Raw genomic sequence first — 24,132 nt, 5'->3', positions numbered from 1 at the left:
ACGCAATCGCTTCTGTTTTACTGAATAGTGCTGATTACGTTCGGAACGAGGGGGCCTACAACAGCAGTCTTATTAAAATGATGTTACGTTGCTTTTGTTGTGTTTAGAAATTGAATTACGCGCGTTTTCAGAGTTCATGCTAAAACTGCCTGCTGCCTGGTCAGGGTCTATATTTAACAGACCCAGTGGCCATACAAGGTCGTGACTGTACGCCACAATCTGCAGAGTGGCAGCATTATTTTTGTTCAGCGTAGTCCCGTCCTGTCGGCTGCCCCATACCCGCCGCCGTGCCTGGATTTTCACTGGCTTCTCATTTTTTTGGAGTTTGTTCCTTCTTTTTGAAAAAGCAACTTTGACCTGGTAAGTGACTTTATATTTCTCACAGAGACTAGCCCTTTCTCAATAAGGAAAGTAATGTTTAATTCATCCAATTGTGTGTAATAGGTCAGTGTGGATTTATGAATTAGTTGCCATCACAACAGACAAAACTAGTTGCTAATCTTTTGTGGTCTGATATTATACTTTAAATACTAGGAGTTTTTTTTGCACCATGTAACCAATTTAAATTTTTACATTAATATGCTGTTATGATGTAAAATAATTGTAGTTATTTAAGTCCTTTTAATTATTTATGCCATTATAATTTGAAGAAGAATGTTTATGTTACTATTTTGAAACTGCAAACAAAGATACATAGTCAAATGTATTGGATGTGTGTGTTGGCCCATACATTATTTCCAAATAGTCAATGTACTCTCAGAAAAAAAACTGCGAAAATTTTACATTTAGGGGTACAACGGCTTGTCACTGAGGCAGTACCCTTAAAAGGGACATCATTGTAATTTATTTACCACTAAAAGGTTCATAGTAGTACCTTAAGGGTTTGTATCACTACTCTAAGGTACAAAGATGTCCCTTTAAGGGTACTGCCCCAGTGACAAGCTGTTGCACGCATCACTTTTTTCTGACACTGTAAATTCATTATCAAAATTGTAAGTGTTTGCAGTCAGGTGTTGTTTTTTGTGCATTTGAATTAACATTCATTGGGAATTGTACTCGAGACTGCAAGCGGAGAGAAAAAGGTGTCCTTGGGACGATCTAAAAAGCACCTCAGGATGTCAGAATCCTTAAAACTTCAAAAGGAACAGCAGCAACGGGACCTTGAGACGCGTTATGAGAGCACCTATCACCAAAGCTCCCTGTCATCTGTTAGCCGCCAGTCTTACGCTGCTTATGTGGGCGGCCATGGGTAAGAGGACATATAGGGGACAGTGTCCCTGTGCTCATGCTGCCCTGAAGAATGGTCCCTGTAGAGCAACCCCCTCACAAGCACTGCTTTTTAGATAGATACCAGTGCTTTTATAACACATTACATGCTGCTTATTTGAAAATGTGTGCATCAAATGAAGTAACAACACCATAACCCTTTCATTATAACCTTATGATGTTTGTTTGCTTTAAAACAGATCAGCACAGTACCTCCAGAAACATCTTTGTGGTTTTTGTGTTGGGAACTATGAGCCTAATGTTATGTCACAAAGAACTAAGTACGCTAATGCATTTTCTTCCATTATCTGTTATCAGCTTCACTTTGTGATGGCCACAAATTACATCAGTGCTTAGTGATCGCAATAACTAAAGCCAATCACAACATAGCCTAGTTTCTAAAAAAATCTAATCATCTACAGAAAGACATGTTTTCATCTTTTTTAGTTGGTGAGTAAATAATCATTGGTGGTTTTATATGGATGATATAGTGCGCAACAGTTCCAGAAGCAAAAATCTTTCATTTTCTCCATAGATAAATTGATTTTTAATGATAACATATAAACCTTTCAAGCAATAGTAAGAGAAGATATATGCTTTTGTAGAAGCTTAACGTCAGTGTAATTTCAGCTATAGTTTGTAAAAAGTTGCTTAATAGCCAAATACCTGTTGAATAACTTCAACATCACTTCACCAATCAGAGAAGCTGCTGCTGCCATGGACACTCCTGTGACTCCTTGCAGATTTTTCATACACTATCAAACTACTTGTATATTGTGTATATCAGAATGTGTAGTTAATCAGTCAAACAGGTGTGCTGCCTCGAGCTCACTTCATTGGTTGAGCCTGTTGTGACTGACTGATTCTCACAGTGTTTACACTAATATGTGATTCATCTCTTCTCCGGTTGGTTTGGTTCATACTCATAGCTTAAATCTTATACGAACATAAATGGGAAAACACTTGCTGGCGCTGTTGTGCTCTATTACAGAAGTATTTGAAGTGTTGTTGTTTTTTAAATCTATCTTCATGCCCATATTTCTGAGCATTTGAACTATGTTCATAAATATTTAGGTCAGAGACTTTTGTTATAGAGGAACATATGTGCCATTGAGGACTGCACTCTGTGGCAGGAAGAATTTGAGCCTCTGTGGGAATGGGCCAAAGTTATTAATGGTCTCTGAAGGATTATTTTTGGTCACTGGAAATTGAAATCACAGTAGTTTAGCTGAACTGTAACTGTACATAAACTGTCCAACACTTTGCTGCTTGAGCTGCTTTAAATGGATAGTTCATCCAAATATAAAAATTCTGTCATAATTTACTCACACTCATGTCATTTTAAAACTTAATTCTGTAGAACACAAAAATATATTTTGAGAAAGTTTTGAATTTATTTGTCCATACAGTGAAAGTCAATGGGGTCCAATGTTGGTTGGTCAGAGCAATCTTCAATGTCTTCTTTTGTGTTCCACAGAAGAAAGAAAGTCATACAGGTTTGGAACGACATGAGGGGGAGTAAATAATGACCGAATTTTCACTTTTGGGTGACCTTTTAGGCAGAATACCGAGAAAATGATGCAGAACACTATAGTTGCTCTCTGAAATCTGATATTGTCTTTTTTTTTCTTTTTTTTTTACCAGTTATGACAATTTATTACTGTTTCTGATGGTTGTTATTTGTGCTCCTTTAAGTATGACAAACCAAACACTCTTTACTCTTTTAACTTAAAAACGTAAACAATTAAACTGAATTGTTGTAATATATGTAAATACTTCTGATTAATCAACTTATAATCTTGTATTGTTTAGCCTATAGTCGTTCAAGAGAACAATTTGCAAAATATGACAGCACTTTGTATTATTGTATTTCTTATGAAACAATATTCTGAAAGACTGGAAGCTGCTATGATCCTAAAATATTTTGTAATAGTGTTAAAGATAAAAGGTTAAGTCTCTCAGATCACGGACAGAGCTCTATGATTGATCTATAAATCAGTCCAAAGCCTATAATGTTGTTGGCAGTAATGAATGAGTGTCAGGATCATATACGATTTATCTCCTGCTGACATGACATTTCAAGTATGTTTATTTCCAACTGGTCATGATAATTCTTTTACCAACAATCAACAAAAATGGGCATTCAAAAAAATAAAGTTAAGATAAAACTTTTTTGAGGAACATTGTAACATGTATAACTATTATGGAGTGAAAAATTTGCTCTGCCACTTGTGTATATTGGTTTAATTGCTTTTTCTAAAGGGCTGCTTATTTCAGGCTTTTTACTTTTTTTTAAAATGCTTAATTTAGTGGGTGTCTGTGCTAATATTTACTTTATACTAACGCACTAAGATTGACTTTCAACTGACTCTATTCCATCCTATTCCATTCACCGTGCTGAAATATTGAACATTTTGTTCCATTAGCGTTAGGAAACTATGAAGAAAAATAAACAACTGAAATTTTTTGATGGAATAATGGAATAAAGTATTTTCATTCATTTACAAAAAAGTGGCTTTGATGTTTTTTGCCATATAATCCTACTGTTTGTTTTTTTAAATTGCTGATGTTAACTGTTGTTTAGGCACAAGATCTCAGGGAAGAAGGAGAAGAAACTGAGCGCGCTCTCCAAAAAAGAAAAGCGTTCACACCTGGCAGTGGACACAGAAGACGAGGTCATTGGATACGTTGTGCCAGTCTTCAGAAGCAGGTGATTGCATAGTGCAATAACTTGGTTATTGTAGTTGATGTGGAATGTTTGCTTGCAAATGTCATCTAATTTGATCAATTAATTTTGACAAACTAAAGGGGACATGCCTTTATGATTTGCTAATTTAAATGTAACTTCTTCTATTATAGATCCTATTATAGATTTTATTATTTTGTTTTTATGTGTAATTTTAGTTAAAGTTTTAGTAATCTTTGGTGTTTTTGTCATTTTTAATTCAATATTTAATTATTTTACATTTTATTACATCAAGTTACACTTAATGAAAAAAGAAATGTTATCTTGGCAACTTGCTGAAATAAATACCTCTAGAACAGTTACATCTAACATGGAACTCATTTGTCAAACAGTAGTAGTCAATTTTTGGCCAGACTTGCTCATTAACTTAATCCTCTGGATTAGTCATTTGGCCACCCAGGATCTGATGGAGACTCAGGAGGAGGTGAAGGAAGAGGGTGTGGGGTATGTCGTCATGAGGAACCTGTTCTCCAGGGAGACCGACTTCAAGATGAAAACTGTGAAGAAGACCAGAGAGACCAGTATGAGAGAGTCTGCTGAACGCCTGACTCTGAAGAAAAAGGTTTGACCTTATATGTTTAACAAGATGCTTGTGTAAAACATTGTGCCTTTAAATGTCAAAAAGGTTAGTGCAATTGTCAGAACTGTATTTTGAGCATTATTGTAACAGAGGTTATTCATACTGATTTTTCTGACAGTGTCAGTATTTTTATATGATTGTTTTATCCCAGGGTCTTAATTATAATTTTTTTACTCAAGATGCATGAGAAAGCAGAATTCCAAAAGAAGATGAATCCAGACAGTTTGACTCACCCCCCAGAGTTCATTGTGAAACCACGTGGCCAGACCGTGTGGGAGGGGAAGAGTTTGACGCTGCACTGCACCGTGGCTGGATGGCCCAAACCCCGCGTGGCCTGGTCAGAAACACTTCAGGATAGATATAATCATTAGTCATTAAACCAATGTTTAATTTAACCCTGTCCTGTTTCCCTCCATCTAATTCTGCTTTTCAGGTACAAAAACAATGTTTTAATCGATGCTAAGGCTCACCCTGAGAAATACTTTGCAGAGAGCCAATACAACATGCATTCTCTGGAAATTAAGAAGTAAAGAAAGTTTTTATTTATTTGTTGAAGTTTTTTGGGATTCTTCATTATATTACACTAAATGTGTGGGATGATTTAATTTATTAGTAATATCAGATGGATGCAAAAAGATAAACAATAAGGGCACGGCTGTTACAAACTGCATAATTTTTTATTTAGTTAAATTGTTGAAATTATACCATAATTATTCTTTTGGTTTGCAGCTGTAATTTTAGCGACACTGCTGAGTACGGGATCTCTGCACTCAACGTGAAGGGAGAAAGCTCTGCGTTTGCTTCTGTCATTATTAAAAGTGAGTATTTTTTAATGCATTTCAAATCTTAAAACATTTTTCTAATTTTTAATTCGTGTTTTACATGTGATCAGTCATACTGGTGTGGATTGACGGCTCAGATCTTGGCTTCATATAATAAGTCGATATTATTCATTGACCTGAATTATTTTAGAAAAACTGTAATGATGTATATTTTAAGTTAATAAAGGTCATAATCAAGGGGTCATTCTGCAGTGCATTTTTTTTTTGTCTACATTATTATACTGAATGAAGAAACCGTGCTGTGTGTACCTACACTAGTGTGTAACTCTGGTCTACACCTGCTGTCCTCTTGACATTCTATTTTAAGACTCTTACAGCACCTCAGTACATCTTGTGTTATTCTAGAGCGTCTTTTCACTGCCTCTGCACAGGCTAATGCTATGAAATGTCTTGACTGGATCTTTATTATTTAATACATAAAGTTAGATGTAACATTTATGTGCAAGGTCAATTTCAATATTTGTAGGGAAAAAGATGGTTCTGTTTGCAATGCAGCATTCAGTTATGTAGTTTCATTTAAAAGCACTAAAAGTTTATTTGCACTTTCATTTTAAAGGATTCAAAGAAGGAGAAGAGGTGACTGAAAGGCCCCGTAAGTTTCCCATACAATTTTATTTATTTTTTCATTTTGCAGTTGGACTCATATAAAGTACATAAACCTTTATATGAGTACAAATGTAATGTTTTGGCCTTTACAATAAATTGTAATAATATCAATATTTGAATGTATAATAATATAATTCTTTGACCTTTTAGTTGTTTCTATTCATATTCTGCTCAGATGGTTACAGCCCTGAATATGGTGTGACCTTCAACACTGCTATCATTGACAAGTTTGACGTTTCTTTTGGCCGTGAGGGAGAAACCATGAGTTTGGGCTGTACAGTCATTGTCTACCCCACTGTGAAGCGCTACCAGCCAGAGATAGTGTGGTACAGAAATGGTAGGTATGAACGTATTGCACCATGCAGTTATTGTGCATCTTAAAAAGCTACTTGCAAATTCACTGAAGCATAAGTCACCATCTCCTAATCACTTTCGTCCTCTGTGTTATTTATTTGCAGTACCCATTAATTAAAGTGCAGTTTACAGTCTGTAATGATCCCTTTTCTTAATCAGGTGTCGTCTTGTCACCTTCTAAGTGGGTGCACATGCACTGGAGTGGTGAGCAAGCCACTTTGACTCTTGTGCATTTGAACAAAGAAGATGAGGGTCTCTACACCCTGCGTGTCAACACCAAGTCAGGCTTTAACACCCACTCTGCCTATGTGTTTGTCAGAGGTGAGTCCAATCTGCACATTTGTGCTGAGTAATCTTAAGTTGTCTCATTTCACTATGAAAGGCAATGTCTTATTGTCGGTGCACAAGTTGTGTGCAGTCTGTGCACTGTATCTTTAAGAAGTGAGTTGCTACAGTGTTCGGTTTCTCTCTGGGAATGTTGCTTCTATCTTTGGTTGATGGCACTAAAGACAGCCAGTGTGAAGAACAAGTTTGGGCCCTGTAACATAAAACAATATATATATACTTTTATTCAGCAAGGATGCATTAAATAGATTTTAAAAATCTCTTACCGTAAAGAGAACTATAAAAATATTTATATTTCAAATAAATGCGGTTTTAAACTTTGTTCATCAAAGAATGCTGAAATTTTGTTTATCATGGTTTTGTCATCACAGGAATAAATTACATTTTAAAATGAGATAAAACTAAAAACCCATTAATTTAAATTGTAATTAAAACAGAAATAAAATGTTAATGTATAATGTTTTTATATATTTATTTATGAATAAAAATCTAATTATATCCACTTCAGTGGATTTTAGAGTTGTCGTTGGCTCAAAAATGGGATGTGTTTTTTCCAGAAGTATTATACAAATGTTTTTAGGAAGTATCTTTTTGAAGCTTATGATAAGATCATTAAAATACTTCCTAAGTTAAGAGAGAGCTGAAATTAGCTAGCTGTGTTCACAGAGTGGAGGCGTTGTCGTGTATCTTACTTTGCCATAATTAGATATGACAGCAGGGCGCTAATCAAGCTGATTTGTGTTTCAGATGCTGATGTGGAGGAGGAGGGTGTTCCTGTTGCTCCTCTTGATGTGCGTTGTCATGATGCTAATAAAGACTATGTGGTTGTTACCTGGAAGCAGCCTGCAGTGGAAGGCAGCAGTTCCATTATGGGCTACTTCATTGACAGGTGAGTCATATGCCACCAGCACTGGGATCACAAAGCCCATGTCAGTGCTCCTTATTTAAATATTTCTTTACAGGTTGGAGGCTGGCACTCATCATTGGACCCAGTGTAATGACACTCCGGTGAAGTATGCCCGTTTTCCTGTCACTGGGCTTATTGAGGGCCGCTCCTACACCTTTAGGGTGCGAGCCCTCAACAATGCTGGTGTGAGCCGTCCGTCCCGGGCCTCTGACACCGTAGTTGCCATGGACCCATCAGACCGGGCCCGTCTTAGAGGTGAAGGATATATGTAAAAGAATAAAGACTGAATGGCGAAGAATAAAAACTGAAGAACAAAGACAGTCAGTTTTGCTTATGAGTAATTTTATTTTTTTCACAGCTGGCCCTTCGGCTCCATGGACGGGAATGATCAAATTCACGGAGGAAGATCCCACGGGTGAAATATTACACACACAGTTTGTCTAAACTACTGTTCAAAAGTTTGGGGTTGATCAGATTTTTTGAAAGAAGTCTCTTATGCTCACCAAGGCTGCATTTTTTGATCAAAAATACTGTAAAAACTGTAATATTGTGAAATATTATTACAATTTAAAATAACTGTTTCCATTTTATTTATTCTAAACTTTAATGTATTTCTTTGATGGCAAAGTTGAATTTTCAGCATCATTATCTTCTTCAGTGTCACATGATCCTTCAGAAATCATTCTAAAATGCTGATTTGATGCTCAAGAAACATATTCTTGTTGCTGTTTTAATATTTTTGTGTGAACCATGATACTTTTCAGAATTCTTTAATGAATAGAAAGTTCAAAAGAACACGTATTGTAACGTTATAAATGGTCTAAATGTCATTTTTGATCAATTTAATATGCCTTTGCTAAATAAAAGTATTATTATTATTTTATTTTTTTTATCTTAATAACCATACATTTTGAACAGTAGTGAAAAAAACCACTATTGTGCATCTCTAATATGGAGCATATATTAAAGGGGTGGTTGAATATGATTTCACTTTTCTAACTTTAGTTAGTGTGTAATGTTGCTGTTTGAGCATGAACAACATCTGTCAAGTTATGACGCTCAAAGTTCAAAGCAAAGGGAGATATTTTCATTTAAAGAAATAGTTTTTTAAGGACTAAAACAAACGTCTGGTAGGGACTACACGACATTCCTCCCGGGTTAGTGACATCACCAACCCTAAAATTTACATAAACCCCGCCCCTGGAACATGATTTATAGATTATCAAGACAGAATATGCTTATCAATGACTAGAAGATAACTACACATAAGCTACATAAATTCACCGACTAACCACTCAAGTCTCTCCATCTTTCTGACTTCGGTTTGAACATAAAAGGCTAAAAGTTTTTAAAATATCAGTGCTTCACTGTGTGAGGTAAAAGGACACGTCCCCTTTGCTGGGAGCAGCTCATTTGCATTTAAAGGGACAGACACAAAAACGGTGCGTTTTTGCTCGGCCTCAAGAAGTGAGAACTTTAACATGCTATATAAAAATATCTGTGGGGTATTTTGAGCTAAAACTTGACATACACACTCTGGGGACATCAAAGACTTATTTAACATCTTGTGAAAAGCGCATTATACCACCCCTTTAAGAAAACACATCTGGCCAAATCTGATTTCATGTTGCGTTTAAATTCATGTCTAAATGTACTAGTGAATATAAAATAGGATTGTCTCTTTCAGTGGGTGTGGTCCCTGGTCAACCTACTGACCTGGCTGTCACTGAGGCGACTAAGAGTTACGTGGTCCTGAGCTGGAAACCACCAATCCAGAGAGGACACGAGGGTGTCATGTATTATGTGGAAAAGGTTAGGCAGAATGTAAACAGTTTAAAGTATTTGATTTCCCCTTGTATGTTTATCACATTTGAGACCAACATCTATTCCCAGTGTTTGGTGGGTACAGACACATGGCAGAGGGTAAACACTGGGATGCCAGTGAAGTCCCCGCGTTTTGCCCTGTTTGACCTTGCTGAGGGTAAATCCTACAGCTTCCGTGTCCGCAGCTGCAACTCTGCTGGAGTTGGAGAGCCGTCGGAGGAAACTGGGGCGACTACTGTGGGAGACAGATTGGGTGAGTATTAGCACTTGACACGAAAAAAGAAAATAGGTTAGTGACACATGTTCTAGATTGCATAATAGATAGTATGTTTCAGTACTTCTGTGACAAGTGCCTCAAAGGTTGTACACTTGTATATTATACACGTTCTAATTCTTCATAAACAACCCATGGCAATGAATTTTGGACGGTACTAGTAGTATCAGTTTAGGAAAGAACTATTTAAAAGATTGCGGTCCGTAATATTTTATTAATAATTGTATTTAGTAAAGACACATTAAATTGATCAAAAGTGACAATAAAGACATTTAGATTTCTATTTCAAATAAATGTTATTATTTTGAATATCAAATAATCCTGGAAAAAAAACTATTATGGTTTCCACAAAACTATTAAGCAGCACAACTGTTTTCAACACTGATAATATAAGAAATGTTTCTTGAGCACTAAATCTGCATATTAGAATGATTTCAAAAGAACACCTTTTTTTTCCATGATTGCCATGATCCTGTAAATATAAACGTAAGTATGACTTGCCTTAAAATTGGATGAACACTGTTCTCTTGATTTGTTTGTTTTTAGACCTGCCCTCTGTCCCAGGGCCTATTGTTCCCATCAGAAACACTGACACTTCAGTGGTTGTGTGCTGGGGGGCATCTAAGGAGGTTAAGAATCTGGTGGGCTATTACATTGAGGTCAGCATCAATGGCAGTGGTGTGTGGGTTCCTTGCAACAACAAGCCAGTCAAAGGCACTAGGTATGCCAACCAGGGGCTGACTAGGAGCTCTGAGATAGAAAATTGCTATAAATGTGCATTGTTATTAAAATTAGAGAGGTTTTTCAAATAAATGACAATAAAACATCTAATGTAGATATTTATACCAAGCTATTGTTCTGTCACTGGTCATAACTTGTCTTGAAACTTATCAATTTCTTCTGGTGTGCAGGTTTGTGTGCCATGGGCTGAACACTGAGGACAAATGCGTGTTTAGGATGAAGGCTGTGAACGCTGCAGGATACAGTGGAAGCACCGCAGAATCTGAGGCCTGCATTGTGCAAGCGAGCATTGGTGAGTATTGCTGGTGCCAGTAACAGACAAAGTACCCCTTGGTGGATATAGAGACTGAGCAGGGTACAAAGTTGCATGGCATATCATTTACAAACTTAGTTTTGATGTTTACATTGAAAAGCTATTCAAATTGTTTTATTTCATTTTTTAATTTAGCTCTGAGGCACAATGAAATATTTAGCTAAACTTTAGCTTTGGTTTAAATTAAACAAAAACACTATATTAATTATTACTATTATTATTACTACTAATAATAATAATAATAATTTTGATAATGACAAAAGTTAAAGTTTTTTAAAATGTTTAAAAAAATGTAATGTATGTAATGTTTTATATTAAAATGCATTCAATATGTATATCATGTTGTCTATTGTTGTAGCTTTGGAAAAGAAACACTTAAAAAAAACCACACATTTAATTTCTGTGATTCATTCTTTCCCTGATTTGTGCCAGCACTTAGCACCATACTGTCCCATACAAAATCATCCTCCAGATTCACTCTATATGTGGAATATCTTCTTGCTTAGCCTTCAATGCTATCCTGAAGTCACCATTATATATAATGGCTGTGCTACTCATACTTTGCATATTAGTTTTGCCAAGCCAAAAAAACATAAAACTAAGCCTGCAATGCATGCTGCATGAAGATCTTATTAAAACAAGTCCTGCCTCTGCATGCCCTGCCCTGTATCCTGCGTGACACAAACATCCAGGTACTAAGATTAACAAAGCAGCCACGTAAAAGAGACTATAGGGGTATTTCGTTAACTTTCCCAGAATGTAAAACACATGTTGACTGAAAATCGGACAGTGTGCCTTGTGTGTTGTCATGCAGGTGTGTCTGTGCTGTATGTTTCGTGAATAACTGCAGGGTGTGTGATGCAAACCCATGCATGAGCAAGTTGGCTAATAGAACAAGTTGAGCGAAGGTCATCTTGCGTCCTTAGCACAGTAAGTATAAACCTGCTCAGACTTTGAAAAATCTATGTGTATCATTATATGTAACAGACAGGCGGGTAATCTCACAAAGAATATCCTCAGTCATAAATTTAAAAATACACAATTTATTATATTTAAAATGTGCACTTTTATATTATTTTTATTATAATTAAGCACATGTTTTGCCCAATTTGTTATTAGTGTAATGTGAAAACTGTATTACAGTAATGAAAATGGACACATAGTAATATCTATGAAATAAATTATATTTTTGTTAAATAATTAACAAAATACATTTTTAAAATAAGTTACTTATTTTACTTATTTATTTTTGCATTACAATTAAGAAAATGCTAATTTTTTTTCACATTACAGTTGGATACTGAGAATGTGAAAAAGGCTTAATTGTATTAATGCAATATGTAAACTAAATCTAAGTCTAATATTTTTTCATAACGAGAGCGGCATGCTTACAGACTGATTTTGTGAAGATCACAAGCAATGTTCGTCTGTAATAATTGAATGTTGTGAATGAAAATGTTGTGAAGTTATTATTTTGACTGCATTGTTCATAGAAAGTAAAATGCAGAATGTGTGTATAAAGTAACATGATTTTGTTTTAAGAGCACACAACAGCTAAACTTCAAATGTCATCAGACTTTGAAATGCTGATGTCCTGCAATGAAGATACACAACAGATCTTGTGCTCTTTCGGGAATAATGTGCATTAGTTCTTTGTTGGGGTAACAGATGTAAAAACTGTCAATGGGTGAATGGGTTGTTGGGATAAACTAAGTCTTATCCTTCTTTAGCCGTCCCAAGCCCTCCCACCGGTGTGACCCTTCTGGAGAGGGTCCGTGACTACATGGTGCTGGGCTGGCAAGCTCCTGCTAATACTGGTGGAGCAGACATCAGAGGTTACTACCTGGACTACAGAACAGTGAAGGATGGAGTCACAAGCAAGTGGAATGAACTCAACCTCCAGGCGGTCACTGGCACATCTTATAAGGTAGGTATGATACCAGTGTTGGATTTAAGAAATTAAAAAACACATTTGGAAAACAACACATTTGACATTTTTGCTTCTAAAATTTGATGAAATTAACATTTAGGCTTATGATGCTGAAGATTGAAGACCAACACTGATGGTAGTGAATAACTGTTTTTCCTCTTTCTCTCCTACTGTCTCTTTGACTTAGGTGACAGACCTGAAGGAAAACAAATTTTACCAGTTCCAGGTGCGTGCATTCAATCAAGCTGGTATTAGTGAAGGCTCCATTCCCACTGTCAGCCTGGAGTGCAAGGAATGGACTGTTGCTGTTCCAGGTAAACCAGTCAGCATTTATATTAGGCAATGACACTTTTATAGACATACATTCTTGTTTAAATCAGTAAATGCGAGAGATTATAATGGGGAAAAGACAGACCACTCGTAGAAAAACGATTGGGAGAAAAAATCATAATGCTCAATATGTTATATGAGCTATAGGAGTGTAAATTGGCTTTTTGAGTTTACTTTAGTTTACACTAGTACAGTGGTTCTCAACCTTTTTGACTCTCAATGCCTCCTATTATCCACACCAATATTAAAGGCCCCATGACTTTTTCAGCTGTTCACGATTTACTGGCTAAGGAGCTGATAAGATAAAGATAAAAAAATGATATTCATTATAAAATAAATTCTATTAGTTATTTTTACAGGTTTAGAAATCACACTATGTAAAATCGTACATCTAGGTTTTTAAGACATTGAGAACACTATTTCTTCAAAGAAAAACAAACAGTTGTTGAGGGTGATCAGGGTAACAACGTGTAGTGAGCCAGGGTCCTTACTGTCCTTACCAGTGCCCGAATTCATGTACACGATATACTGATTCATGACCTAGGAAGCTAGGGAGTTGATTGAGATCCTCCCTAAATTTAGCCAACAGTAATTACGTGATCAGGTTTATTTGTCCATTTTACCTGAAGTGATGTATGACAGGTGTTTCTTTGTGTGCATTTTACTTTTCAACAAACCCAGGCCCTCCTTGTAGCCTCCGTGTCCAGGAGGTGCGTAAAGACTCCATGGTGCTTCTGTGGGAACCACCAACATTCGATGGTCGCAGTCCTGTGACTGGATATTATGTGGACTATAAGGAAGAGAATGGCAAATGGAGATGTTTCCAAGAGAGATCCACAAAACATACTTACATGCAGGTATTAAATGTGAAATTTCTTAAAGCGACTGGGTTGGTTCTCAAACTTAAGTCATAAAAGTTTGCAGCTCATTTTTGTGGAGACAGAGCTGTTCTCATGGCGTAATTGCTAGCCAATTTCCTACAACTGGCTTTAGTTTTAATTATGTTTTTGTTATGTGTCTTTATTTTTTGTGTCGAGACATTTAGTTATTATTCATAAGAACAGAAAGAACAAAATGTCAGAGGGCTTCTCACTCATAATAGTTTTCTCTGTTAAATAAAGTTATCTGGTCTACAAGAGGGTGTTTCATACAGACTGCGCGTCCATGCTAAGAATCTGGCAGGTGTTGGAGTACCATCAAAGCCAACTGATGCAATTTTGGCTGAGACCCGCCCTGGTGAGAATTTATTCAAGGACATAGATACAGCTGTGTCATAGAGGAAAACATCTGTCTCTCTCCACCTGCACTTCTGATTTCTTTACACATGGTTACACAGGCACCAATGAGATTGTGGTGGATGTGGATGACGATGGTGTGATCTCTCTGATCTTTGAGTGCTCCGATCTTAAAGAAGACTCCCAGTTTGTGTGGTCTAAAAACTATGAGGCCTTCACTGACACGTCTCGTCTTAGCATTCAGACTGCTGGGGGCAAGTATGTTGACTTCTGAACTGTCTAATATTGTCATGGAAAGTTTTACTAACTCAACATGTTTTGTTGAGTATTGAAACTTTTGACAATTGAAAGTATTGTACTTTTAAAAATAAAAAACAACAACAACAAATACCCCATTCAGTTTTCTCTGACAATCAGAATCCAACAGATAGATATTACTGAAGCTTTAACCTTGTATTTATATTATATTAGATTAATTATATACAGAATATTAGGGTTAACTATATCTGCGAGTCATTTTTTTATGCATTATTTTTGACAGATCCATTAATTTTCCTTTATGTAGGTCCAGAGCCATCTTTAATGACCCGTCATTGGATGACTTGGGCATTTACTCCTGTGTGGTGACAAACACTGACGGTGTCTCTGCCAGCTACACGCTCACTGAGGAAGGTGAGTCACTTTCCTTTAATACACAATCGCAGCTGGTGATATTCCATCCCATTATATTTCTTTGAGTGACGCTCATGCTTAAGAAGGGAACATAAGGAGATCACTGCTTCTCAGCGTCAGCTGGAGTGTACAGCAGCTGCAGATTTATTTTCCATAAACAATAAATAAATGGTTCCACACAACAAATAATTAACTTCAGTAATTTTCTCTTAGGGTCCAGTGCACATGAGATAAGCACATGACATAAGCTTGATTATATGAAATGTTGTTTACTTTTTGTAGGACTTAAGCGCTTGTTGGACATCAGCCGTGACCACCAGTTCCCCAGTAAGTTGTTTAGCTAGTAGTAGACCAGCTGCATAATATATATATATATATATATATATATATATATATATATATATATATATATATCTTGTGTATATTATATATAGATATCTTGTGTATATTATATATAATATGCTGTGTATTTTACAGTATGCATACTTAATATGCATTTACCACTCAGTAGATTGTTATAGGTTAATTGTGAGCAATTTTCTTCAGTAATTCCCTTCAAAAGTGAAATGGCCATTGAGCTACAGGAGAAGGGCCGTGTGCGCTTCTGGGCCGAAGTTGCCAAGTTCACTTCTAACTGCCAAGTGGAGTATGTCTTCAATGATAATATCGTCCATGAAGGAAAGGTACGAGATATCAGAAAATTTTAGCTCAAATGGACTTTACAGACATTATTTATCAAACAGTCTTGTACAGCATACATGAACATGTTTTGTTTCTTTTGCTTGTCAAACTCTTCAGAAGTACACAGTGAACTTTAACAAGACTACTGGCATCATTGAGATGTTCATGGACTCACTAGAGGTTACTGATGAAGGAACCTTCACATTCAACCTTGTTGATGGCAAAGCAACTGGTCGCACCAGCTTAGTGCTTATCGGAGAAGGTGAGGCCATGTCTTTATTTGTTTAGTTTTTTTGCCTATAGCATAATTGTACAAAGTCAAACTAATAAAAAAAAAACCCACTATAGGCAAATGTCTGAGACCAAATGCTTCCATTTCATAAATCGTAATTTCTAAATCATAACTACTACTAATATATATATAATATTAGTATCACATCATGACTTTTCTGGTTATTTTTTATTTTTTATTTTTTATTAAATAATTAAATTTAATTAATTAATTAATTAATTAGATTGAATCCCATATTTTGGCCCCACCATATATTTGTGGTCATTACCTGATCAAATATAATTTTGCTGCAATCCTAGCATGAACCAATCTCACTAGAACACCAACCTAATAGAGCTTTATTTGAGTATGTCCTTTAGGGGGCAGAAGAGTACCATTTACAGCTCCAAATACAAATGATCTAGACAGGTGGGGTGACAGCAAATGTGTTGTGTTCTAGCTCTGGGAAATGCTTATGAATGGCCTCTAAACAGTATTCGACACTCAAAATAAGCTGTTTTCTGCATGCTTTGATCATTGATTTTTATAATGCTGTTTTACAGAGTTTGCTGAGCTTCAGAAGAAATCTGAGTTTGAGAGAGCAGAGTGGGTCAGAAGGCAAGGTACGCTGTCCTTACACTGTCTTTTTTGTATTAAATCATATTTACATTTTTCTAAGAATATTCTCCCACACACAGGTCCTCACTTCGTTGAGTATCTTAGTTTCGAGGTCACCCCAGAATGTGATGTGCATCTGAAATGCAAGGTAAGGCTCTAGGATTCAAAGGTAGGCACATGTAACCACCTGTCAGCGCTTCGGGTTGAAAAGATACTTGTTAAAATTCTTTCTCATGCTACAGGTTGGAAACATCAAACCTGCCACTGAGATTGCCTGGTTTAAGGATGGAATTGAGATTGAAGGGGATGATGAGGATGCTAAGAAGATCGGAAAATCTGATGAAGTGTTGACCTTTGACATTGGCAAGGTCAGACTATTATGGGGCTGTTTTTGAGCTGGGATTCCAGCATTCATATGCAGGATGCAGTATTATATAGTACATATGCTACAGATTCTGCTACGCTAAAAAACACTCTCCTCTCTGACACACGGATTCATAAATGATGAGATATTTGCATAGTACTGGAGAATATTTGTTCTCTTCCTAGACTTAAGGAGATTTAAGTTATCCCTCATGAAAAGTAATAGCTAATGTTTAAAATCAGCATGAAATGAAAATTTACCATATTTACTTTCTGAATACATGGTCCTGGTCTAATTACTTTACTAATTAGTACTTACTAATACTTTTTCCAGAAATTCATCTTTGTAATCTTTTATCCAAATTTAATAACTTACTCCGCCTTACTTCTATTTTCCGCTACTTTTTACTCATTGTAAAAAATCTTATAGCAATAATAGTAATAAATAAAATTAAAATGGCACATTATGGAAGTAAAATAGCCAGGTAAATATGAAATGGCATATGAATGGGGATAGAATTGTTGCACTATTCCAAATAAATAGATTGAGATTCACAAATAAATGTAAAGAAATTCACAAAAATGTATCAAATTCACAAATAAATAGATTAAGATCCTCAAATAAATGAAAAAGGTTTCACAAAAATCTATAAAATTCACACAAAAAAAAAGATAGATATATATATATATTTGATGTCACAAACACAACTCTGCCTGGCGTTTATTTGCGAATCTCTTCTTGTGCATTTTTGGATCCTCGCACGTATTTGTAGATTTTGAAACACTTCTAATGTCAAGACGTGCAGACAAATCCACAAATAAGTGGACTCCACCCACCGTCTACTTAAGCCAGTAAGATAACAGCCACATTGCGCTGACCAATCATAGCATGTTCTCGCTACAACCAATCACATTTGCCTTTAAACTCGTGGCGCCACGGTTACAGATTCATTTTGCACCCCTGAAACAAGCAACTGTATTCTATGTACGCTTCGTTCAAACTGAGCTGAAGTGCTTTTTGTGTGGTTAAAACACCCGTTTCCAAAAGATTATTAGTTTAAGGCTTTGTAAACTCAATGAATCAGGATAAACTCAGGATTATACACAAATTATGATCATTCACAGATCCCGAGCATCATGATCAGTAACACCCTCTCAACACCAGACACAAACGGTGCGTCAAAAGCAAATAGTATCAATTATATTCAATTATAATACTGTCTACACTGGACGCGACGCAGCGCTGTGCGACATGATGATTCACCGACAGTAAACGGATGCCCGTTCTACTTCTGAAGGACTAAATTATTTGCACATTTGCACGTGTCCAGTGTATACAGCCTCACACAGGGTAGACATGATATAAGACATGGCACAACGGCTGATTTTGCCTTTAAAAGCACAATCGTGGTGAAAAATATAGGACATAATATCATGTTTAATTCCAAATGTGACCATCAGTGATTTAACAGTACGAGCCTCAGCATCACTGCAGCTGTACTGGGGTTTTGTGAATGGATAATGCAAATAAAAATCTTGCAATGCTGAAAAATACATCTTTGCTTTTATTTTGGATCCTGTAAGTAACTTTTACAATCAAAAACTATTAAGTCTGATTCATATGAAATATTATTTGTGTGTTCAAGTGTTTTAACCGATAAATAATTGCATATCGCTTGTCTGCTGGGCGTTTCACTTTTAAATGCATGATATGATCTCTTTGGAATGCAACAACCTGCCATACGTTTAAAAAGAACCCACCTATATTTTCTCTACAAACAAAGGGATTCATACTACATGTAGTTAATGTTTAAAATACTAATTATAATGCTCTATAGATCGTTAGATCCAAGGAGCTGTGCATATGCGTCATTAAAACTGCTTCACTGAAGAAGTGGGAAACGCTGTTGGCTGTTGTGTGACAGTAATTTCACCTATTACATAAACTTGCATGTTTATCATGAGGTTGAATCCAATTATTCATTGGTCAGCTACTTAAAATCCACAAATGCGTGTGCGGGGATCTACAAATGCACTGTCCTTTTTTTTTTTTTTTTGCAAATCTGATTTTAGATATTTGTGAATTTTATACATTTGTGTGAATTTCTTTACATTTATTTGTGAGTCTCAATATATTTATTTGGAAAAATGCAACAATTTGATACAATATTCTTTTATCATGTTTTTCATGTCCTGTTCTTTGAACAGACAGGATGCATAACCTATTCATTTATGTATTATGTTTATCAACATTTATGTCCATATATCATAAATATATGGTTCTTCCGTGTGTGAACCTTGGTTTAAAGGGAAGGCAGTTCCTGAAATCAATCAGATTCGGATGGCAGTTTGTAAAGTAATGGAAATTATCATTATGTGCCATTCTGACCTCCATTTTGCAATATTAATTAGTTATAAATATTGAAAGCCATCTTAGTTTGACTGAATTCAACTACCAATAAGGTGCCAGTCCAGATGGACTGAGAGAGGGGTGGATTTAGTGCATGCTGCAGAAGAGAGGCAAACTCCCTTGCCAATCCAGTAGGGGGCGCTGGCATTAACTGCAATGTTTGTTTAATTCACAGCTTGTTATTAAGAGTGAAAAGGCACAACGGAAAAAGAAAACTGAAACCGAAGAAAGTCCAAGCAAGCCAAAAGTCTGGAGCGTTGATTTATAAGTTGCCATCAATGTCACTGTGTTGTTATTTGTGATGGTGCTGTCTTTTCCTCTCTTACTCTGTTGGCCTGCAGCATCTTCCGCAGGAGAAAAGCATGGCTTTTCGGTCTTTCCTGTTTTGTTTATTTAAATGTTGTTCAAATATGTTTAAACTTCTGATTTGTATTGATAAAACTAGTGCCCAGTATCTATGCCTGACTGCTCCCTCAATTCCCCCAACAGATTTCAAAGAAGGATGCAGGAGTGTATGAGGTTAAACTGAAGGATGAAAGAGGAAAGGACAAAACTTTGCTGAACCTGACAGATGCAGGTAGGAGCTACTTTGTCACCAGGGTTGATAAAAATTCTGAATTTAAGGATTGGTTCCCTTTCAGTCCATGAGATGGAATTTGCATCGAACTGGCCACATCACACAGGATGTTAAATTAGAATTTGAATTGGAATGACAGGAAGTGGAATTCACTCATTTGCAATTCAAAGAAATTCAGCACAGACACACAACAGAATTTCATTAGTCCAGCACTGCAACAAAATTGGATATATATATATATATATATATAAACACTGTTACAAGGGTGATTCAAATACAATGGCTGAGGGAGTGATGGCAAATTTGACATCATTCTTTCTTCTGACCAACATAAGCAATCTCTCTATAGTTTTTCCCTCTTTTGGAAAGTCATGGAAGGTCTGTAACTGATTTTGTCTTCTGCTATTAAAGCAAATGGAAATACAAAAATTATATTTGCTGTCATCTCCCATTCACCACTATAGAAGTTTACCCAACTTCCGCTTCTGAGAACCCCTTAGAAAATATATCAAATTTAATATATCATTGTTTATTCTTTGCATCTTGTTTGTCATAATCAGTAAATGTATATTTAATTTTTTTTGTGATTTGTGATCTGATTTTTTTCTCAACAGGTTATCAAGCAGTGCTGAACGAAGTGTTTAGAGTTATTGGTAAGTGTTCTGCCATCAATCGTGTGATTGAATGTACAGTAACATGATTCTCCATTACGAATGTGCTCTCAAGCACTTGGATTGAATCAATTAATATCATGTAATTTTCATGCATTTGTTTCTCTGTTCTTGTAGCCAACTCTTCTACTGAGGTCAAGATTATGAGCACTGAACATGGAATCATTCTCTACTCATTTGTTGTGCACTATATTGAAGATCTCCGTGTTGGCTGGCTTCACAAGTAGGCTTACTGCCCGCCTTCTCTATCCACTAGTGTCTGTGGAGTTTTTTAATGTGACTTCAGTGTCACATTAAACTTAAAAGAACATAATTTCTTCCAAAAACCAATCCAGTCCAAAGTTTTGTCAATTTGTTTGCTCACTGTACCATATAACCACATGAAACTATGGCCAATGACCTTGTATGTTTTCCCCTTTGTTTCTAACTGGTACCAGAGAATCAAAGATCTCCCACTCAGACAGAGTGCAGTGTGGAGTCACTGGAGAACAGCTGTGGCTCAAAATTAACGAGCCCACCGAGAAGGATAAGGGCAAATATGCCATTGATATCTTCGATGGCCAAGGCAGCGTCAAGAGAGTTCTTGACCTGTCAGGACAAGGTAAGAGCTCAGGTGTTCCAACACACAGGGCCTTGCAGTCCTTCTGCATTCATTAGAGGATGTACCCTAGTTAAAAATTTAAATGTATTTTAATTACATTTATTTTATGCTAAGTATACTACAAATACATTTACATATCTATGTACTTAATATAAATACCCTGCAATTGCACTTTTAGTATACTAAATTGGTATACTTAAAGTCTGCTAAATTGGAACAACAACAATTTGTACTTAATGCACGTTAGTTATCCAGAAATAGGGCTGAGGTCCAACTAAAGATATTCTTAAGTATATTTGATTGTGCTAAAGTGGAACTCTTGGAAGTATACTTTAGGTATACTTTAGGTACACTTTAAATATCTTGCAGACTGATATTATACAGGGATCATACTATCCTTACTAATAGTGATAATAAAACACATTTTAGGCTTAATATTAAGAAATGTGCATTGTGCCTTAAAGAAGTGCTCCAAATAAAGTTTAATTATAATATTTATATCAGTAAGTCTCAAGCGAAATGACAGTAAATATGTTATTGGATTTGTAGTATACTTAGAATGAAATAATGTATTTTAAATACATTTTGGTACAGGTTTTTTTTCACTAGGGTAGCCAAATTACTTTTAAGTTTGCTGTAATTTATTATATTTATTTTTATTATAATTTAAGTTTATATATATATATATTATTTCTTTATTTTTATTTTTATTTTATTTTTTTACATACCTGGTACTGCCTTTTATATAATTTTTCCCTGTCATTCCACTGCATAGTATGGGAGGAAGCATTTGAAGAATTCAAGAGACTGAAGTAAGTTTAAACTAAACCATCATATTCTATTAATGTGACAATGATGTGTTATCTTTCTCTTTTTCCATGGTCAAGAACTTCTTGCTGTCACAATCACAACAATACTAGAATAGACCACCCATGAGTGCGTGCAGTGAAGCATTTCCTGATATTGAAAAGTGTGAGAAGCATGTATTACCTTTGCTGTCACTGACACTATTTAAAGACCTAAATAACTGTGTGTTTATCTCTCTTTCCTTCCTCAGGGCGGCAGCCATAGCAGAGAGAAGTAAGTGATTGTCTTTGTGTACAGATTTCAAAGCAAGCTATACAAGCAATCCAATCTAACATTTCACTTGCAGAATTATTATTCTGTTTAATAGGTGTTATAAATATACCTAAATAAATATTTCAGACAGCTAGGAGTGCAGTTCATTTCTTTAGAGAGAACAGATAACGATTTACTTCATCGTGAAAACATAACATTTAAAAAAGCTTCTTGGATCTGCAGTTTATTAAATGATTTGTGTATCTATAGACCGTGCCCGTGTGGTAGGTGGCCTGCCCGATGTAGTCACCATTCAGGAGGGCAAGGTAATACAAACAATCATGTGCACTACATTTCTTAATGAGTTTATTGATAATGTGGTCTAACATTTTATCCCTCCTCGCCCTTTTCAGTCCCTCAACCTCACTGGCAACGTGTGGGGTGATCCGGTTCCTGAGGTCAGCTGGATGAAGAACGAAAAACCGCTGGTGTGTGATGAGCACTACACACTGAAGTTTGAGCATGGCAAGTTTGCCAGCATCACCATCTCCGCTGTTACCACAACCGACTCTGGGAAATATGCCCTGCTGGTGAAGAACAAGTACGGCACAGAGGCAGGAGCATTTACTGTCAGTGTCTACATGCCAGATGATGAAGCGGAGAAGTAGTAGTAAAGACGCACAGAGGGAGAGAGCGTTTTAACAAATGACCAGTATACCTTCCAAAGCATTTTAATTCAAAGCATGCACACCCACAGTGCAATATGATATGGTTTTACTTTAAATAAACTTCTTTGTGGTTAAAAAACTGAAGGAATTTGGGCCAGTTATGCCTGGATTTACTTCTGGGTTTTTCACACTATGCTTAACCCTGGGTTAAAATCTTTTTTAACCCAGGGTTAACTATACTCTACTGGGTTAAGCAATGTTTCACATTTGTAAGGAGGTAAGGAAGGTTATGTAGCCCTGCTGCAGAAGTGTCAACCCCAAATTGTGGTGCCAATGCCAAACGTGTACCATGTGAATTGCTAACTTAGGCTAATCTATTAAATCATGTGGAAAAATTAACATATTGAGGTGTTGACCTCAAATTGTAGTACCAAAGGTATGCAGTCTGAATTTCTAATGTATAAACCTTATAAAATGCGGCCATTTATTAATCCTGGGTTAACAATTTTAAGTGTTCAAAGCCCCTTTAGCAACTGAAGATACATGCATCTCATTGCTTTATATAATCGCAATGCACCTGCTGCAGGTAATAAAGACAATATGAACATTTAAAATACGTTTTGAATTAAAAAGCTTTGGGTGTTGCTTTATTTCTAAGCATAAACTGGAATGTAGTGCAAAATTAGTGTGTATCTCAACTGTCATCTCATTTTAATTAAAATTGGTGTAGTTTCCAGTGTGAATGTACTGTTTTTTGACAATGTATTATATTTAAAAAAAGGCCTAAAATTCACATTTAAAAGTAGACAATGTTAAAGTTGGCTAAAGGTTGCTAAACCAATGGAATTTTAGCAAATCCAATTCAAAAAAATCTGGATAAATAGTCTTATTTTTGGTTATATGTCTGCTTAATCTTGCTTAATGCATATTGTGGCTTTATATGTAAACATAAACCTAGTAAATTAAGTTGGCACTATTGCAAGGAAGTTTAATCTGTTGTTTTTCAGATATCACTGGCACAGCTATTGTTAAGAAGCTTTTGTTGTTTTGTGCTCATTTAATATGACAAAGATCTTAATCATAAAACCAATAGTCAGTGCTATGCAGTATGCAATAAAATAAACCCGTTACAATGCAGAAAATGTGTTTGACTAGAAAACCTGCCCAACCGGGAGTGCCCTGGAACTGCCCTAAACATTTGCTTCTAGTGCATGAATGTGAACACATGTCAGTCAGGATTCGTAAATT

The 24,132-nt window shown here is 35.9% G+C and overlaps 1 protein-coding gene across 2 annotated transcripts; it reads left to right on the top strand.

The window, feature by feature from the left end:
* Positions 1-201: 201 nt before the first annotated feature.
* myom1a (myomesin 1a (skelemin)) lies at positions 202-24,020 on the top strand. Of its 2 annotated transcripts, XM_084411317.1 has the most exons (38): positions 202-360; positions 1,062-1,249; positions 3,851-3,976; positions 4,397-4,574; positions 4,772-4,929; positions 5,026-5,118; positions 5,322-5,410; positions 5,991-6,026; positions 6,216-6,377; positions 6,554-6,715; positions 7,487-7,628; positions 7,702-7,901; positions 8,005-8,061; positions 9,334-9,458; positions 9,540-9,723; positions 10,291-10,465; positions 10,656-10,777; positions 12,529-12,725; positions 12,916-13,042; positions 13,740-13,915; positions 14,180-14,294; positions 14,395-14,551; positions 14,859-14,965; positions 15,248-15,292; positions 15,512-15,648; positions 15,764-15,908; positions 16,481-16,540; positions 16,616-16,683; positions 16,778-16,903; positions 19,484-19,555; positions 19,798-19,885; positions 20,500-20,538; positions 20,674-20,779; positions 20,994-21,157; positions 21,933-21,969; positions 22,215-22,237; positions 22,487-22,542; positions 22,630-24,020. In XM_084411317.1, exons 2-38 carry the CDS (start codon positions 1,116-1,118, stop codon positions 22,882-22,884), a joined length of 4,443 nt encoding a protein of 1,480 aa, XP_084267443.1. In that variant the 5' UTR covers positions 202-360; positions 1,062-1,115; the 3' UTR covers positions 22,885-24,020. The 2 variants fall into 2 exon arrangements, with proteins under 2 accessions (XP_084267443.1, XP_084267444.1); XM_084411318.1 differs by lacking the exon at positions 19,484-19,555.
* The last annotated feature ends 112 nt before the right edge of the window (positions 24,021-24,132 follow it).

This window comes from Rutilus rutilus, assembly GCF_951802725.1.
Source record: "Rutilus rutilus genome assembly, chromosome: 6".
NCBI classification, from domain to species: domain Eukaryota; kingdom Metazoa; phylum Chordata; class Actinopteri; order Cypriniformes; family Leuciscidae; genus Rutilus; species Rutilus rutilus.
This window is presented reverse-complemented; position numbering and strand designations above follow the sequence as displayed.

What these genes read in the sequence shown, in the direction of transcription:
- myom1a (XM_084411317.1), top strand. Translation starts at nt 1,116, where the DNA reads ATGTCAGAATCCTTAAAACTTCAAAAGGAACAGCAGCAACGGGACCTT. An exon ending in GCTTATGTGGGCGGCCATGG is followed by an intron (nt 1,250 to 3,850) that starts GTAAGAGGACAT and finishes ACTGTTGTTTAG; the next exon opens with GCACAAGATCTCAGGGAAGA. An exon ending in ATATCGTCCATGAAGGAAAG is followed by an intron (nt 15,649 to 15,763) that starts GTACGAGATATC and finishes CAAACTCTTCAG; the next exon opens with AAGTACACAGTGAACTTTAA.